The sequence below is a fragment of the Neofelis nebulosa genome, chromosome 15 (genome assembly GCF_028018385.1).
Source record: "Neofelis nebulosa isolate mNeoNeb1 chromosome 15, mNeoNeb1.pri, whole genome shotgun sequence".
Taxonomy (NCBI): Eukaryota; Metazoa; Chordata; class Mammalia; order Carnivora; family Felidae; genus Neofelis; species Neofelis nebulosa.
In genome coordinates, this window is record NC_080796.1 from 24345911 (window position 1) to 24364379 (window position 18469).

The 18469-nt window shown below is 36.1% G+C and overlaps 1 protein-coding gene across 9 annotated transcripts in view; it reads right to left on the reverse strand.

The window, feature by feature from the left end:
• COP1 (COP1 E3 ubiquitin ligase) overlaps window positions 1–18469 on the reverse strand; it is a 259333-nt gene that overhangs the window by 106628 nt on the left and 134236 nt on the right. For all 9 annotated transcript variants that reach the window (XR_009254573.1, XR_009254574.1, XM_058702418.1 and 6 more), the window contains 3 exons: window positions 7599–7742; window positions 4982–5090; window positions 4524–4605 (listed from right to left, as the gene is read on the reverse strand). Coding sequence is in view for 7 of the 9 variants with exons in the window: in XM_058702418.1 (XP_058558401.1) it covers window positions 4524–4605; window positions 4982–5090; window positions 7599–7742 (335 nt within the window). In the remaining 2 variants the exon portion in view is untranslated. The remainder of the gene's footprint in view (window positions 1–4523; window positions 4606–4981; window positions 5091–7598; window positions 7743–18469) is intronic.

Sequence of the window (18469 nt, forward strand, 5' to 3'; positions counted from 1 at the left end):
GCTGAAGTCAGACGCCTAACTGACTGAGCCACCCAGGAGCCCCCAAAATTTATATTTAAATATCAATTGTTTTTCTACAAACTAGTAAACAATGAATGAATACTAATGTGTTTTAGACATTTTCAATAGCACCAAAACCAAACTATTTAGTTGTAATAATGTGCAGGGTTTGTATGCAGAAAACTATAAAACTGTTAAAAAAAAATGTAAAGCCTAAAATTGGAAAGATAAACCATGTTCATGGAATGAAGTCTCAATATATTAAGATATCAATTTTTCCAAAAATGATCTACAGATTCAATACTATCCTAATCAAAATCTCAACAGGATTTTCCATTGGTACTGGCAAACCTGATTCTAAAACATATGCAAGAGCAGAAAAAGTAAAGAGCTAAAACCATTTTTTTAAAAAATGGAAGACTACTTGACTTCAAGAGTTTCTATAAAGCTATAAATCAAGACAATGTGTTACAGGAAAAAAAAAAAAGAAACAGATCAATATAGAATCTAAAAAATAGACACCCTTCTATCAGAAATGGACAGAACCAGCAGTAAGAAATCAGTAAGGACATAGCTGAATTCAAACACCATCATTCAAATGAATATAAACGGTATTTACAGGCTATCTAATTAGAATATACATTCTTCTCAAAGTCACATGAGATGTTCAGCAAGACAGACCAAAATGTGGGTTCTGAACATATCTTAACAAATTTAAAAGAGAAATTAAATAATGTATCTCTTAGACCACAATGGAATTAAACTAGAAATCAGTAACAGAGAGAGAGCTAGAAAATTCCATAATGCCTAGAGATTAAACAACACACTTTTTTTTTTAATGTTTATTTATTTTTGAGAGAGCAAGCAAGCAGGGGAGGGACAGAGAGAGACGGGCAAAGAGGATCTGAAGTGGGCTCAGCGCACACAGCAGCAAGCCCAACACGGGGCTGGAACTCATGAATCGCGAGATCATGACCTGAGCTGAAGTCAGAAGCCTGACCGAAACACCCAGGCACCCCTAAACAATACATTTCTAAATAACACATAAGTAAGAAATCTCAAAAAAAAATCTCGAATATTTTGAAATAAATGAAAATTAAAATATAACTTATCAAAACTTGTGAGATCCAGCACTGCAATAGGGGCATTTATAATAACATTAAATGCATATATTAGCAAAGAGAAAAGATCTACAATCAATAATCCAAGCTTCCATCTTAGGAAACTAGAAAAAGAAGTGCAAATTAAAACCAAAGAAAGCAGAAGAAAAGAAATAATAAAATAAAATTCACCCTAAAATTCATACGGGATCTTCGTTGACCCTAAAAAGCTAAAACAATCTTGAAACAGAAGAAGACAGATGGAGGACTCACGCTTCCTCATTTCAAACGAAGCTACAGTCATCAAAACAGTATGGTAGAAAAAACAGACCAACCAACAGAAAAGACTCTAGAAATAAACCCCTGAAGATATGATCAAATGATTTTTGACCTTTTGAAAGGTGCCAAGACCTTTCAATGAGGGAAGGACAATCTTTTCAACAAGTGGTACTAGGAAAAATGGATTTCCGCATGTAAATGAATGAAGTCAGACGCTTACTTTTCACCATACACAAAAGTCACCTCAAAATGGATCAAACACATGTAAGAACAAAAATTATAAACTCTCAGAAGAAAACAAAGGGCAAGATCTTCATTACATTTGGCAATGACTCTCTGGATATGACATCAAAGGCATGGGCAACATAAAGAAAATTAGACAATTTGGACTTCACCAACATGAAAAACTTCTGTGCATCAAAGCACACTATGAACAAGTCACATATCTTAAGAGGGATTAATATCCAGACTATCCAGGGGCGCCTGGGTGGTTCGGTTGGTTAACCTCACCTCAGGTCATGATCTCACGGTTCGTGAACTTGAGCCCCCATGTTAGGCACTGTGCTGGCGATGCAGAGCCTGCTTAGGATTCTCTCTCACCCTCTCTCTGCCCCTCCCCACACCGTGCCCACAGGCATTCTCTCTCTGTCTCTGCCTCTCTCTCTCCCTCTCTCTCTCAAAATAATCAAACAGTTTTAGAATATATATCCAGACTATCCAGAGAACACCTACAATTCAACAGCAAAAAAAATAATAATAATAATAATTTAAAAATTGGCATAGGTCTTGAATAAACATTTCTCCAAAGAAGATATACAAATGGCCAATAAGCACATGAAAAGACACTCAACATCACTATGATTAGGGCAATGCAAAGCAAAACCACAATAAGATACCCTTTCACACCATTAAAATCATTACCAGGAAGGAAGGAAATAACAGGTGTTGGTGAGGATATGGAGAAACTGAAACAGTTAGGCACTGCTGGTGGAAATGTAAAATGGTGCAGCCACTATGGAAAACAGAATGATGTTTCCTCAAAAAATTAAACATGTAAGTACCATATCCAGAAAGTCCAGTTCTGAGTATATACCCAGAAGAACTAAAAACAGGACATAAAAAGATAGTTTGTCACTCACGTTCATAGCAGCATTATTCATAATAGCCCAAAAGGTAGAAGTAACCCAAATGTATGTCTACAGATGATGAATGGATAAACAAAATGTGATACATTCATAGAATACATTATAATTCAGCCTTGTAAAAGAAATTCTGCCATTTGCAACTACGTGGATGGAACTAGAGGCTATTATGCTAATTGAAATTAGTCAGAGAAAGACAAGTATCATAGGACGTCACTCATATGAAGAATTTAAGATACAAAACAGAAGAACATAAGATACAAAACAGAAGGGAAGCAAAAATAATATAAAAACAAGGAGGGGGACAAAACATAAGAGACTCTTAAATACAGGGAACAAATTAAGGGTTGCTGGAGGGGTTACAGGAAGGGGGTTGGGCTAAATGGGTAAGGGGCATTAAGGAGGACACTTGTTGCGATGAGCACTGGGTGTTATACATAGGGCATGAATCACTGGAATCTATTCCTTAAATCACTGTTGCACTATATGTTAACTAACTTGGATGTAAATTAAAAAAATAATTAATTAATACATTAATTTAATTTAAAAAAATTCTGATACATGCTACAACATATATAAACCTTAAAGACTTTATGCTAAGTGAAATAAGCCAGTCACAAACAAATACTGCATGATTCCACTCATATGAGGTAGTTACGAGTAGTCAAATCGATAGAGACACAAAGCAGAAAGGTGACTGCCAGGGGCTAGGTAAAGGGGAAATGAGAAGCTATGTTTCATGGGTAGAAAGTGTCAGTTTTGACGATATGAAAAAAGTTCTATGGACTAAGGGCAGTGAAGACTGCAACATCATGAATGTACTTAATGCCACTAAACAGTACTTAAAAACAGTTAAAATGCTTCATTTCATGTTACATATATTTTAAAACAATTTAACATGAATAAATAGCTTTAAAAATCCTTTCCTACTTAAATTGTTTCCATTGAAACAATTCCAGAGAAAGACTCTGACCAGTCAAGACCTTTGAATAAATATTACTCTTCAGTACTAAAATACAAGTATTCAACTCAATAAAGGCTATCCTCAGTATACTATTAAAAAGTACATTTAGGGGTGCCTGGGTGGCTCAGTCACTTGAGTGTCCAACATCGGCTCAGGTCATGATCTCGCGGTTCATGAGTTTGAGTCCCGTGTCGGGCTCTGTGCTGATGGCTCGAAGCCTGGAGCCTTCTTCAGATTGTGTGTCCCTCCTCCACTCATGCTTGCTTGCTCTCTCTCTCTCTCTCTCTCTCTCTCTCAAAATAACCATTAAAAAGGGTAAACAACTTGCTACTTTTTGATCTTTTGGGGGGAAATCCAGATATGTTCATTTCCCTTTTACAAAATAGGGCATGCACTATCATTATGAAATAAACTTTTCAACACTAGAGTTATCTCTGCCTATCTAATCGCTAGTCTATAAGTTACATGCAAAAAAGGAGGGCAAAAAAATTAAGGCTATTAACTATAAAGTTAAAGAAATCTGTTAACAGGGCTTTAGAAATCTAATGGTGAGAAGAACCAGGCCAAAACAAAACAGTATGGACAACTGAAAAAAATGAATAGTAAATATGGATATATAAGAAAAAACAGAAGAGGTCAATTAAATTTGCAGGGGAAAAAATGAAGAACTCTTGCCTTGAAATACGATAAACTTCACTAAAAGACTTTAGCATACACTAGAAATTTAATATCATTTAAAACAGAGACAGGTCTAAATATTTCATCAAAAAAAGTTGACTTGATGGTATATATAAAGGAATTGGTTATAAAAATGTCACCATGTGACATGAATCCAGAAAAAATTATTATAATGAAGATACAGTATATTCATTTTTCTTTCACTCCAAAAGATAGATTTTTGTGCTTAGATTAGTTTTAGAATAATAATCACAAAGGACTGCCACAAGTTTTAATAAATATCTGTATCTCTGCCAGTAAAAGGAATTAAGTTGGGTATAAGGAAGTGAGGGAAAGTAGGAGAGGAGATTCAGATTGTACCTTTTGCATCATCAGAACCTGAAGCCAAGAGTTTAGGATCCATCAAATTAAAGTCAACACTCCAACACCTTTTCTCATGTTCCTGGATACAGAAGGAAGACAAAGTGGTCTCAGACAGAACATAGATGGTAAAATAAAGCAAAAAGCTTGATACCAATTTATTGCTCTGGTGGGAGGGAGATAAAACAGGCTATGAAAACAAATGAGATGCAAAGTAGTTCCCAAACTTTTTACATATACATATTTTATTGCTTTTGGAAATTTATTTGACACATTCTATAAATGTAAAACAAGTCTGAAGAGATGCTTCAGAAAAGCATTATTTGGTATCATATAGTTATTTTTAAAAGTCTAAATTAGTGGCTAAAATTTGTAACTATAAAGCATATAAACCCCTACAATTATTAAGAAAGTAAAAATGTGGTTCTTAAAACAAGTAAACTAGTATCCTTATTTACCTGATAGACCTTTGACCTCTGTCCTGTGAATCCATCCCATAGGATGACAGTGCCTTCATAATCACTGCTGGCTAACAGATTCTTATGGTAACTACTCCAACTGATACAGCTGAAAGAAAGAAAGATAGTTAAGCCTTACTTCATGTAAAAGTAAGTAACAATGAATACAAAGAATGTCGATGTGTTCAGAAAAGATTGGAACCCTTTTTAAATGGTCTACATGACTTCATAATCCTTAATCTGCCAACAACATATTTGGGAAAAAATATATCAAATAACTCCCACGTTATTCTACTGAACTACCAAGTAACAACCCTTACCACTATTCACACTGTTCACTAGCCAAAAGATGGACATAAGCCTACAGCTGCCACTGGCCATCTTTCATACATGAGTAAAGCAGATCTATGAGTGAAAACAGAAAGCCAACAGGGCACAAAGCATGCCACAGCTGAAAGACAGAGACTTAATCAAATTGTACAGGCCCCTGTATCAAGTTGTGCTGAATCAGATACACTAATAAACTAATTTGAATTGGGTTTCTGTACTCACATCCAAAAACAAACAAACAAAAAATCTTCATATAAGCTTATGACTGAAATTCCAATTGAAAGAATTTAAGTTAGAATTAAGCTTTTAACATTTACGGTTTCAGCTATTCTCAAGTGCTCCAAAACTGAGAACGCATCTAAAAATGTATGCTTTTGGTGAGACACATATGTGAATGAAGCATATGATAAAGCTAATGTATATTAAGGAAAAAGCCACTTAGAAAGCAATTAACCTAGATGATCTCAAAGCACATGAAAATAACAAAGTCTTTTGCTCTCTACTGGCTACGTTCATGCTAAATTTTAGAAACTGTTAACAGTTCATTTGCATGTTTACATATACTTACTAGATTTCTGGGAGAAATTACGTGGCAAGTTAAAAGGGCTAAATTTTAGAGTTCGATAAACCTGAGCTCAAATTCTAGCTGTGCCGCTTCACAGTTGTGGTTTGGGGTAGTTTAGTTCACCTTCCAAACCCGTTTGCTCCAAACTGGCTTCGGGTGTGCTGACACACTGACCCTTTCAGTCTTTAGCTCATAGCTTCCAGATTTGAACGGCTTCTTCCATTTACTCCAACATCCCATAAAATATTGCCATATTTTTACATACGTAACTGACTCAGGTAAAATAGGTATAAGGATAATTGGAAAATGTTCAAAGTTCTAAATAAATATATTATTAGATGCATTCCTTGTATTATTTGATTTTAAGCCAGTGCCTGAGAATCACTTAGGAAGCTTGTTTAAAAAAGGTAAACCCTCTAATCCACCTTTTCATTACAGTGACATTTCTTAGGAATCTTGATAATGGCCAAGTAGTATGCTAAGTGCACTGTGTGGATTTATTTAAAATATAATCCTATGAAACAGGTATTACTATTGTGGCCTCCGTTTCATAAATAAGTGGCACGACATGGTGAAGAAACTACCTGCTTGAATCCTTTCTCCTCCAGAGACTAGCTGTGTGACCTTATGCAAGTTAATTAACCTTTCTGTACTTCAGCTTCCTTGTACATAAGATGGGGCAATATCTCATAGTTAAGTCTACTTAAGATAAATCATTTAGGACAATGCTTGCCACATAAGAACTCAATAAAGTTATGTCTTATTCATGCTATTTTCTTTCCACTTAGGATAAAATAACTATAATAGATTCTCGATGACGAGCGCCACTGATGAATTAGCAGGCTCACAAACTATCAGTCTATCATTTTTAGGAATGAATTAGGAAATGAAAAGGAAAGCTATAACAAATACATTACATAAATACTGTAATACTTGCTATATTATTAACACTATTAAAATGAGCATATATACCATATACACACACATACTACATATGTGTGTAAAGTAGGTGAATTCAGGTAAAATAGGTATAATTAGAAAATGTTCAAAGTTCTAAATAAATTTATTATTAGACACTTTCCGTGTATCATTCCATTTTAAGCCAGTGCCTATGAGAACTGTTTAGGAAGCTTGTTTAAAAAATGCAGATTCTAAGATTCCTTTGAGATTCTGGGGGGGCAGATCCAAAGTAATTCCCAGTTCCTGCATTTTTAACAGTACTCCAGGTTTGAAAAGCTCTCATTATGAACTCTAACCCTTATTGTATGAAACTTAAATATAAGGCCCTCAATGAAAAGCAGCAGAATATTCTTATGAAAAAGAAAAACCTCTTAAAACTATAAACAATTAAAATATTTAGAGAGATGTGCATTGCTAGGGGAAAAAAAAATCCTGACTTTCAGACACTATTCATAGGCTATCGTAATCCTTTATTCAACACCCCATGGAAAGCCATTTACGACAAAGATTTTTATTTGATTAAGTGAAACAAAAAGGACTTTCATTGGTCAAACAGGAAAACAGTGACTACTAACCCCTACAGGGTAAAAGCAACCGATAACTTTAAAACAGATTCTGAAGTCTCCTCTGTATACAATTCCAATGTTTTTTATAACTGAATAAGGAGTCTTACAGAAAGGTAAAACAACAAACTCATACTAATTATAGTCACTGATTGTTATACACATGCTACATGATGTCCAAAAAAAATAATCTAAGTACCTGATTTTGGAATTGCAGGTCATTTCATTTTCAGGGTAGTGAATATCCACGGCATCTTGAATGACTGTGCCATATTCATAGACCTTAATCTTCTTTGTAACTCCAGCAATTGCAAAATAGTCACAATCCCGGTCAAATTCAATACTATGGAAGAAAGTGTATATTTGGTCAGGAAGACTATTTGCCTATCCCTGTGACATTTACAATGACAACAGTTCAGAGTTTTTTCTGTTTCTAAAGTCATTCTGTCTACAAGAATAAGAGATCTACTTGAAATGCCCTCAAATTGGAGTAGGCTCTGTGTCCAGATAGAGTCATTACCAAGACATAACAAATTACAAGTGGTAGAGAACTGTGCATAGCTACACAATTCTGCTTATAGATAGTTCTTTTGTTCCTAGAAACTTGACATGTTTTTCAATTCAGCTTTAGTAACCATATTACAACTTACCCAACTGTAAAGGCTAACAAGTTATATTATAAAAGTAGTGACAAAAGACTTAATGGTTTGGTATATTAAAAAATATGTCAAAAGAGAATTACCAATTAATCTTTTCATAAATTCTAACTATTTCCCTTCTACCACTTTGTGGGGATCACAGAATTTCAGTGTTTAACGTTACTTTAATAAATAAATTAGTACACAAACTCAGTTACAGAAGCAATTAAAGAGTGATGACAAAGGTTTAAAAAATGGAATCATTAAATTATCATTATGTTCCTCAAATCCATTACTAATCTCTCAAAGATGATCTGATTTATTAGTCCCCCCCCCAATATAGATTTCTTATGCCAAAACCAAGGGAAAAAACTAAAAATCTCCCTTCTCTTAGAATTTCTTAGGGAATTCACTCCTCTCTTACTGACTTTCTATACAAGTTCCAAAATAATATACTTCAAAGAAAAGCAGAAGACCTTATTCACCTTTATAAAACTTAATTTAGAACCTCAACAAAGGTGTTATATGACCAGTAAGAAATTTAAATAACCTAATGTGAAATGAATCATCACATCCATTATTTCTCAACAAGTTAAGCATCTTTTCTATAAGCTTAGCCGTAAGGCCAAAGAATACAGATGAATTTTCACTGATCTACAATTAATTACACAATAATAATAGCTAACATTCACTGACCGCTAAGCATAATCACTGCACATATTAACTCATGTAATCCCCATAATAACCCTATGAGATAGGTATTATCTTTGTCCACATTTTACACATGAGAAAACGAAGGGTTAGAGGGGAAGCAATTTGCCTTAAGTTAATCAGCTAGTAAGTGGATAAGACAATATGTTAATACTCTGCATATATCAAGTAGTCGTTAAATGCATATAAATACCGACATGGCATACTTTTCTTTCTGGATTACCTGTGATATCCTGTTACAGAACAGTTAATGATTAGTTAATAATTTAGTAAAATGCTTGCTAAGCTAATGATGACGAATAAAAGAAATAGGTACACAGAATATTTCGCACAAAAACACTTTGAGATGTTCACTTTTCAATACAGCTTTAAATCCTTTATTTTATAGCATTTAAAATAATTTCATTCCATGTCACTGACTATAGCACAAATCAGCAAATACTCCCTCCAATAAAATATGACTATGTGGCAATGCAATGCATTTATTTGTACAACAACTGAAACCAAACTGCTGACTCAGTGTTCCCCTGCACCATGGATTCTAATGCAGCATAACTATGTCAATGCAACTATTCATCTATCCTGACTCAATTTATACCCACAGGCTAATGTCACTGAAGGAGAAATATTATTGTGTCCGACAAAGAACAGTTATCAGAACTGAAATCCCATCCTTAACTTAAAAGGCTGGGTATGGCTGAGACCCCAAGGAAGAACTAGTTAAATTATCTCTAAATACTTTTACTACACCTACAAACAGACATGGCAATAAATCAACAGTATTGCAGTGTTACACCAGAAAAAAACAGGCCACTTCCAAACTATATGTTTTTAAGAAAAAATAAATTTAAACACTAGATTATTAAAATAACAGTCCAAAGACACTGCAGTGAGAAAACTTCCATATGAATAAAAATGCTATCTGTCAAAAGAATTGATTTGATGATGTAAATAAGTTAATAAGTCTATTATTTCTTCTGTTGCTACACTGTTATTCAAGACACCTCTCTTTTTTCAACAAAGGTTATTATTTAGCTGCATTAGCTAATTCTTACCTCTCACGCTAAAAAATCAACTTTATATTCTGACTTTATTGTTATTTTCTTACGTCCTGGTTATGTTTTGTTTTTAAATATTGGGATATCAAGGATCTGTACAGTATTCTTTTTTAATATTCTGGGATACTGAGTTTCTTTATAATTTAAAAACAATAAAATCTAATAGAAATGCTGATCAGAAAGTAAAAAAATATTATCTCTAGTGAATTTTTTTAAGTTTTTTTTTTTTTGAGAGAGAGAGAGAGAGAGCGCGCGCGCACGAGAGCGAGTGGGGGAGGACAAAGGGAGGGAGAGAGAGAATCCCAAGCAGGCTCCCTGCTGCCAGCGCAAAGTCCAACATGGGGGTTGAGTCCACTAACTGTGAGATCGAAACCAAGAGTCAGAGGCTTCACCAGACTGAGCCACCCAGGTGCCCCTCTAGTAAATTTTGATAAAAAGGGAAAGGAAGACAAACAGCTGCCTTTGAAAAAAAAAGAGAAGTACTTCCACATTACTAAGACTCAGGATTTAGGTACTTCCAAACGCTGAACCGTTTGTTCTCAATCTTTAACAGATTTAATCATATCTGATCCCAAACAAACATAATTAGATTCTAAAAACATCTCATGTAACAACTCAAATGAACAATGTAGTTTTCAGGTACAGAGAGAGCTTTTCAGAGCTACTCCAAAATGGATGGCCTCTTATCTCACAATACAGTATTTCAGCTGCCTTAATTATGAAATCTGATAACCTAAACAAAAACAATAAACAGTGACTAAACTGAAACAAAAAGTAATTCATTGATGTGCAATTAAATTCAAAAAATTCTGTACTAAGTTTCACTTGTTATACAAAATTCATTTCTGCTATTCACTATCACCAGTAATTCTTTTTAAGTTTATTTATTTTGAGAGAGAGAGAGAGAGAGAGAGAGAGCGCGTGCGAGCAGGGGATGGGCGGGAGAACCCCAAGCAGACTCCACGCGTTGAGCAGAGCCCAATGCGGGCCTCAAACTTAGAAACCGTGACATCCTGACCGAGCCAAAATCAAGAGACAGACACTTAACCGACCTAGCCACCCTGGCGCCCCTATCACCAGTAATTCTTTTTTTTTTTTTTTTAACGTTTATTTATTTTTGAGACAGAGAGACAGAGCATGAACGGGGGAGGGTCAGAGAGAGAGAGGGAGACACAGAATCGGAAACAGGCTCCAGGCTCTGAGCTGTCAGCACAGAGCCCGACGCGGGGCTAGAACTCACGAACTGCAAGATCATGACCTGAGCTGAAGCCGGACGCTTAACCGACTGAGCCACCCAGGCACCCCTCACCAGTAATTCTTAAAGCAAGTGGTTTATGAAAGTTTACTGCAATGATAAATTGAGTTTCACAGAACTTTTTAAAATTTCAAAATACACATGGGGTGCCTGGGTGGCTCTGTTGGTTAAGCAACTGACTTCGGCTCAGGTCATGATCTCATGGTTGGTGGGTTCGAGCCCCGCATCAGGCTCTGTGCTGACAGCTCGGAGCCTGGAGCCTGTTTCGGATTCTGTGTCTCCCTCTCTCTGCCCCTCCCTCACTTGTGCTCCGTCTTTCTCTCTCAAAAATAATAAAATGTAAAAAAAAAAAAATTTTTTTTTTAATAAAATTTCAAAACACACAAACATTTGCTTTGAAAAATATTAATGGGGACTTATTTTAAACATGGAAACAAACTGCCTTTTTCTTTCATACTTGGACTGTTTCAACTGTTTTTAAAAGTGATTTATTTAAACAGTTTAAAATGCTAATTCAGCTGTAGGAAACTGCCTATAGTCTTTGTCAAAAGGGCCATCAGTCAAGTGATTGAGCCTCCAGGCAAGAGACCATCCAGGCACAGGACAGCTGATTAACGCATACCTCTAGTACAGTGTGGCACAAAACAATGCAAAGATGGCAATATCCCAAGAAGGGAATTTTTTCAGTGCTCCCACTGTGTCATACTGTTTTTGCAATTAAAAAACAAGTATTAACAAAGTGGATTAATATCCCAAACACTAGAATCCTATTTATCAAAAGAAAATGTAAAGCGAACACAGTTGTTAGAGGTCTAATTCATCACCGTGATAGTGTGCCTCAAGAGATAGAGGCTGCTATTATTTCAAGGAAACAAAGAAATTGGCCATTTTAACGAAAAGAAATAGGCAAATCTTTAAAGAATACAAATACAGGTAAAGTAAATAAGAATTGATGTTATTCCACGGACTTTCTCCCAAATCAATCAATAATAATAGCTAAACCTTCCATACCATAGATAATACTATGTATAAAGCACTGCGTTAAGCACCTCACATAAAAATAATTTACTCTTCAAATCTCCACTGTATACATAAGGAAACTAAGTTATACCGATGTTAAGTAATTTGCCCAGACTTCACCAGATAATTCAAATTCAAGCAATCTGGTTCCAGAGTCTATGCTCTCAATCACTATGCAAAACTTCCATTTTAATGAGAACACAAGAACTGGTTTTCAAAGAATATATACAAAGACAAAATAAACAATAATAACATAATTACCCATACTATATTATATACATGATAGTAATAAATGATATATTCATCCTGTGTAACAGGTTAAACAGAGGGAGATAAAAAGAGTAAGGTAGTCTCACAGGGTGTATAATTACTGGGAAAGATTATAATACAGTATCAGCAAATGCCAAATAATGATGAAAGATGCTACAGAAATTCAGGAGTCACTGATTACTGAGGCCTACTGGGAGAAAGTGGATGATGCATGAATAGTCTCACCCATCAAATATCCAGCATGCCTGTTTTTTTTAATGTTTATTTATTTGTTTTTGAGAGAGAGAAAGAGAGAGAGTGTGTGTGCGCGTGTGGGCATGTGGCAAGTGGGGGAAGGGCAGAGAGAGAGGATAACCGAGAATTCCAAGCAGGCTCTATGCTGTCAGTGCAGAGCCCGACGTGGGGCTCGAACTCACAAACTGTGAGATCATAACCTGAGCTGAAAGCAAAAGTCGGACGCTTAACTGACTGAGTCACCCAGGCGCCCCCCAGCATGCCTGTTATCTGCCAAATGCTGACCTAGCTGATGGAAATAGGATGTTAAAAAACCAGAACACAACATTTGAGAAATTCACAGAAATATGAATTAGGCATGCATTAACACTAACCCGGACTAGTGCAATAGCTTCTGTAACAGTCTGCTACTCCTGCCTTTCCTCTTTTCTAATCCATTTGAAGAACTGATAAAAAGGTAAATTTTCAAAAACACAGCTCTGTCCACATAATTTTCCTCATTTACTACCATGTAAAATCAATACACCCAATTATTACTGAAGATTCACCACAAACAGGCCTGAATCCCTTCTTAAAACTTTTTAAAAATATGTATATAGGCAATGGTTCAAAGAGTGCACAAAGAAAAGCAGAGTCTTCCTCCAAATCCTGCCAAATAAAGCACCCAATCACCTCCCTGGAGGCAACCAATAATTCCAGTTTATGTACCCTACTAGCATTACCCTGTGCATGAACAAGCATCTGTGTATTCATAGTTTTATTACTTAAACACGTGGGGCGAAATCATACATATTGACTTACACCTTGCCCCCTCCACAGTATCTTGATAATCATTTCATATCAGTACATATTAGGGCAACCTCATTTTTTCCCCAGTGATTGTAGAGAATTCAAACATATGTATGTATCATAACTTAATCAGTTTATCAATTACTTTCTGATCTTTCACTGTTAAGTAATGCTGCAAAAAATACCCTCCTATGAGGGTCCTTCTTTCATATATTTGCATATATTCTTCAAAATATCATGAAATTTACCCTAGAATATGAAGCGCTAGGTCAAAAGTCACATGCATTTTATTTTTTTTAATGTTTATTTATTTAGAGAGAGAGAGAGAGAGACAGAGCATGAGCAGGGGCAGGGAGACAGAGACACAAAATCCAAAACAGGCTCTAGGCTCTGAGCTATCATCACAGAGCCCAACGCGGGGCTTGAACTCAAAAACTAGGAAATCATGACGTGAGCTGAAGTCACACACTTAACCGACTAAGCCACCTAGGTGCCCCCACATGCACTTCAATACATTTAAGTAAAGCTAAACCTCTCTCAATGCAGATAATACCACTAATAATGTCAACTTCTTTTCTAAATGTTCCTTTTACCTTCTTAATCTAATGGAAACCTGGCTCTTTGAAAAACACTGCTTCCCTTGAAGTCCTCTCACATTCCGTGGTTCAAGTAATTCTGGAAATGAAGTCTGTGTTTTCCATGCTGCACACAGCTTCTTGCAGCCATTTTCACTCTCTCCCAGCTCCAAATCTCCTGTAACTTATACAACTCCTCCCGAGCCCTTGTACCAATGCAGGAGTTCTTGGCAATTTTAACTTCGCTATCACTCTCTCCAAATCTACTCTTGTCCTATTTCTTTTTTTTTTTTTTTTAATGTTTATTTACCTATTTTGAGAGAGAGAAAGAGAGCCCACTCCTGAGAACATGAGAGCAGGGGAGGGGCAGAGAGAGGGGATCCCAGGCAGGCTCCACACTGTCAGTACAGAGCCCAATGTGAGGCTCAGTCCCATGAACCATGAAATCATGACCTGAGCCAAAATCAAGAGGCAGACACTTAAACCAACTGAGCCACCAAGGCGCCTCAGTTGTTGTCCTACTTCTTAATTAATAATCATGCAGATGATTAACTTCAACAGCCTCATCTATCAGTTTCTTGACTTTTTCTTCTCCAAAGATCTTTCACTGTGCTAACACTCCACACAACCAGGATCATACCCTAGACTTTTTCATTACTAAGAACTTCATTCCCTCCATAATCTCAATTTTGCTTTATGACATATGGCTAACAACCACCTCCAATCTTGCTAGATGACCCTCTGTGTCCAAAGATCCTTCAAGCCCTCAAGCCCGAGGGGACCTAAAAATTCACTGGTCTTAACATCACCATTATGCCATCCTCTTATGTATTCACTTTCTTCTTTACCTATCAAATTCCATGGTCAATAATTAGAGGACTCCCTCCCGTACAACAGTATTCGTTCACTGCTTTTAATTTTTATTTCTTGTATCTAACTTCCTTGGCAAAACTCTAATGCTAGTTACATCTAACTCCCTACCCACTCTACACTTGAACTGGCACAGATGAACACGGTGAGAGAAAAGTATACAACCATATTCTCCAGTCTCGTTTTAAATTCATCATCACTATCTTCAAGCGAGGCCTTAACACTGCCTAGTTTCATGGTAAATTTCCCTTGTACACATACTCTCCATTCAGGTTTAAAAAAAAAGGTACACAATTGCTTCATTCTTCTCAAAATTTCCCCATCTACTTCTTCACAAAATCACTCTCAGACTGTTTCCCTCTGCAGTTTAGCAAAACTATAAAAGATTAAGAAGATAACTTCCAAAGGCTCCCACCACCACATCCCCATTTACCAGCATATGTATTCTGATACACTCTGCCAGCTCTCCATTTACTCTGAGGAAGGATGCAAGCTCCTAAACCTGACCAACGCCTCTGCTCGTGTAGCAGATCTCGTCTCACCCCTGATCCGGGAATGCTTTCTCAATTCTCCTCCTCTCTCCTCTGTCAGTAATTTTCCACTCTTCTACCTCTTTCCCTAAGCCTTTCAATATGTTTTTTTCAAGTAAAACACAAACAAAACAAAACATGCCTTATAATCTTTATTCCATTTTAGCTACCCCCCATTTCTTTCCTTTGCGATAGCAAAACTGAGCAAAAAAGTTATCCATACTCACTGGCTCCAATTCTTCTCCTCCCATTCTCTTTAACCTATTGGAACCAAGCTTTCATCTTCAGCACTAGAAATGCTCTGTCAAGGTCAACAGTGACCTTCAGTTTGCTAAATCTAATAATCACCTCTGAATTCTTATCTTACTTGAATATCAGCAACAGCTGACTTAAAGGATCACTTCCTCCTCAACAGAGTTGATTCTTCTCCTAACTAACTGGCCACTCCATCACAGTAGGCACTCACACTGTTCCTTTTACCGTCTCCACTTTCACATTCAAGTAGCCCAGAGTACAAGTATCCTTCTACCTCCTCTTTCCATCTACATGGTCTTCGGTGGAGATCTCACCTAGTTTCATGACTTTATACACTGATGATGATTCAAATGTTTATCTCGCATACCAGACCTCTCTCTACACTATTGGTTCATGCCTACTTGGCAGCTCAAATTTTAGTCTAACAGGTTTCTTAATCTGTCCTAAACTGAGTTTCTGAATACTCCACCAAGTATCTTCCTCATCTTATTAGCTAAACCCACCCCTTTCATTAAATAACAGCAACTCTTTCGGTTCAACCTTCAAAATAGAGCAGAAGCTAACCACTTCCCAATAGCCCACTGCCACCACTCTCATCCAAGCTACCATTATCTCATGTCTGTATTATTATAATAGGCTCCATACAGATATCCCTGCTTCCATACCTGACCCTTACAGTCCATTTTCAAACAGTCAAATCATCACTACTTTGATCCGAAATCTTTAAATGGCTTCCTACCCAACCTCATAAAAAAGGCCAAGTGATAACAAAGCACGAAAGATTTGCCTCCTCCCACCTTCCTCCAGGTACATTGGCCTCATGGCAAACCTAAGAAATTCCAAATCTATTCCCATCGCAGGGGTCAATGTATCTGAGAGTACCTGAACCTGGAAGTGCTCTCTGCCCAAACATATGTATGGTGTACTCCCTCACTTCCCTCAGGTACTACCTCAAACATTAGCTTACCACTAAGGCCATCTGTCTAATCCGTTTCAAACTGTAGCTCTCCAGTTTCTCTCTCCTTCTGCTTTATTCTTTTTCTATAAGATTTTTTTTAACTTCTACCCTAATACTTACTTTCTTCAAATACTTACCAAGTTTCACTTTTGTTCCATTCAGATATTCATTCCATCTGGAACTTATTTTAAAATATGACAGCAGAGATATAAATTTATATTTTCCAGACCATTACCTAGTTGCCCCATTTACTGAATAATCTCTTTTCCCCATTTATCAGAAATGCAGTTTATGTGATATATACTAACTTCTTACAAGAATTTGAAACAATTGTAGACATTATCCATCCTTTATTTGTACCAAGGTTTTATTTACTGATTCATCATGACATGTGACATCTTGTAGTAATGAGTGCTCTTTCATGAATCTCTTTCTTCAGAATTTGCCTAGGTATTTTAGTAACTATATTATTCTTAAGTTTAGCACCAACTTATTTGAAATGTATCCTGATGGTATTTTCTTTGCAATCAGGTGAAATTTATACACAAGTTAAGGAAAAAGTGATATTCTTGTGATACGTAGTCTTTCCATCTAGATAGGTTATGTCTTCCTTTATTCAATTTTGTTTCTTCAGCAGAATTTTTAAATTCTTTTAGATCTTCCACATTTCCAGTTAGGTTCATTATTTTCTGTTTGAGAACTCTCCCTATTTTTCCCATTGTAATTATCCTGACTAGATTCTTTGGTCTCTTCTAGAATCAGTTCAAATCATTTATATTTCCTAGAAAATAATCCTTATCACATAAGATCCCAAGTTTGTTTACAATAAACATGAGCAAAGTAGTTTACCTTTTTTTCCACCAGTGTGCCTGTAATTATTTCCTCAGTTTCATTTCTTATTCTACATATTTACGATTTCCCCTAGTTGTACATGATTGGTTAACTAGCCATCTGCACTTTGTTTTGAGAAGCTCATTAATGGAATAATTCTGTCTTTAATAATTCATTCTTTTTTCCTTCTATTTTCTTTAGGTTTGTGTTGTTTTTTTTTTGAACTTAGGCACTTAAGTTATTTTCATACATTCCTTATCCATTAAGTACTTACAACAATGAATCTTATTTTGAGCACTTTTAACTGTGTCCCATAAATTCTAATATATATAGAAGTTTCACCAAAGTGGTTGCATTTCCACTTTGACCCTAGAGTTGCCAAATTAGTTTCTTTTTATATTTATTTATTTTCAGAGAGAGAGAGAGAGAGAAAGAGGGGGGGGGGGAGAGAGAGAGAGAGAGAGAGAGAGAGAGAATGCAAGAGTAGAGGAGGTGCAGACAGGGGGGAAATAAAGATCCATGGTGAGCTCTGCCCTGACAAATGAGAGCCCATGCAGGGCTCGAACTCACAAACTGTGAGAACATAACCTGAGACAAAGTCAGATGCTTAACCCACTGAACCACCCAGGTGCCCGCCAAATTAGCTTTTAAATTTCCATGTGGTAGGTTTTTCCTAGTTTCTAATTTTGTTACACATGTCTGCTCTTACAGTATTGTGATCAGAGAATGTTTTAATTTTCTGTAATTTGAGATGTTCTATATGATTTAGATTCTGTACATTTTCTGATATTCAACTGACACTTTAAAAGAAGTTCTATTCTTGATACATGTTGGTGTATCGGTTCTAACTTGTTAGTAATGTTACTTAAGACTGGTATAATTGCTGTAGTTTTTGCTCCACTTAATCTGTCATGGACTAAGATCTAATCTGATTTAAAGTCTACACAACTAATGTATTTATTTTCTCTTACAGTTAACAGAGAGATTTTCCAATCTATAAAGATATTTATAACTACGTAAACTTCATCATGGACTGAACTCTGATCATTAGGAAGTGTCGTGTGTGTGTGTGTGTG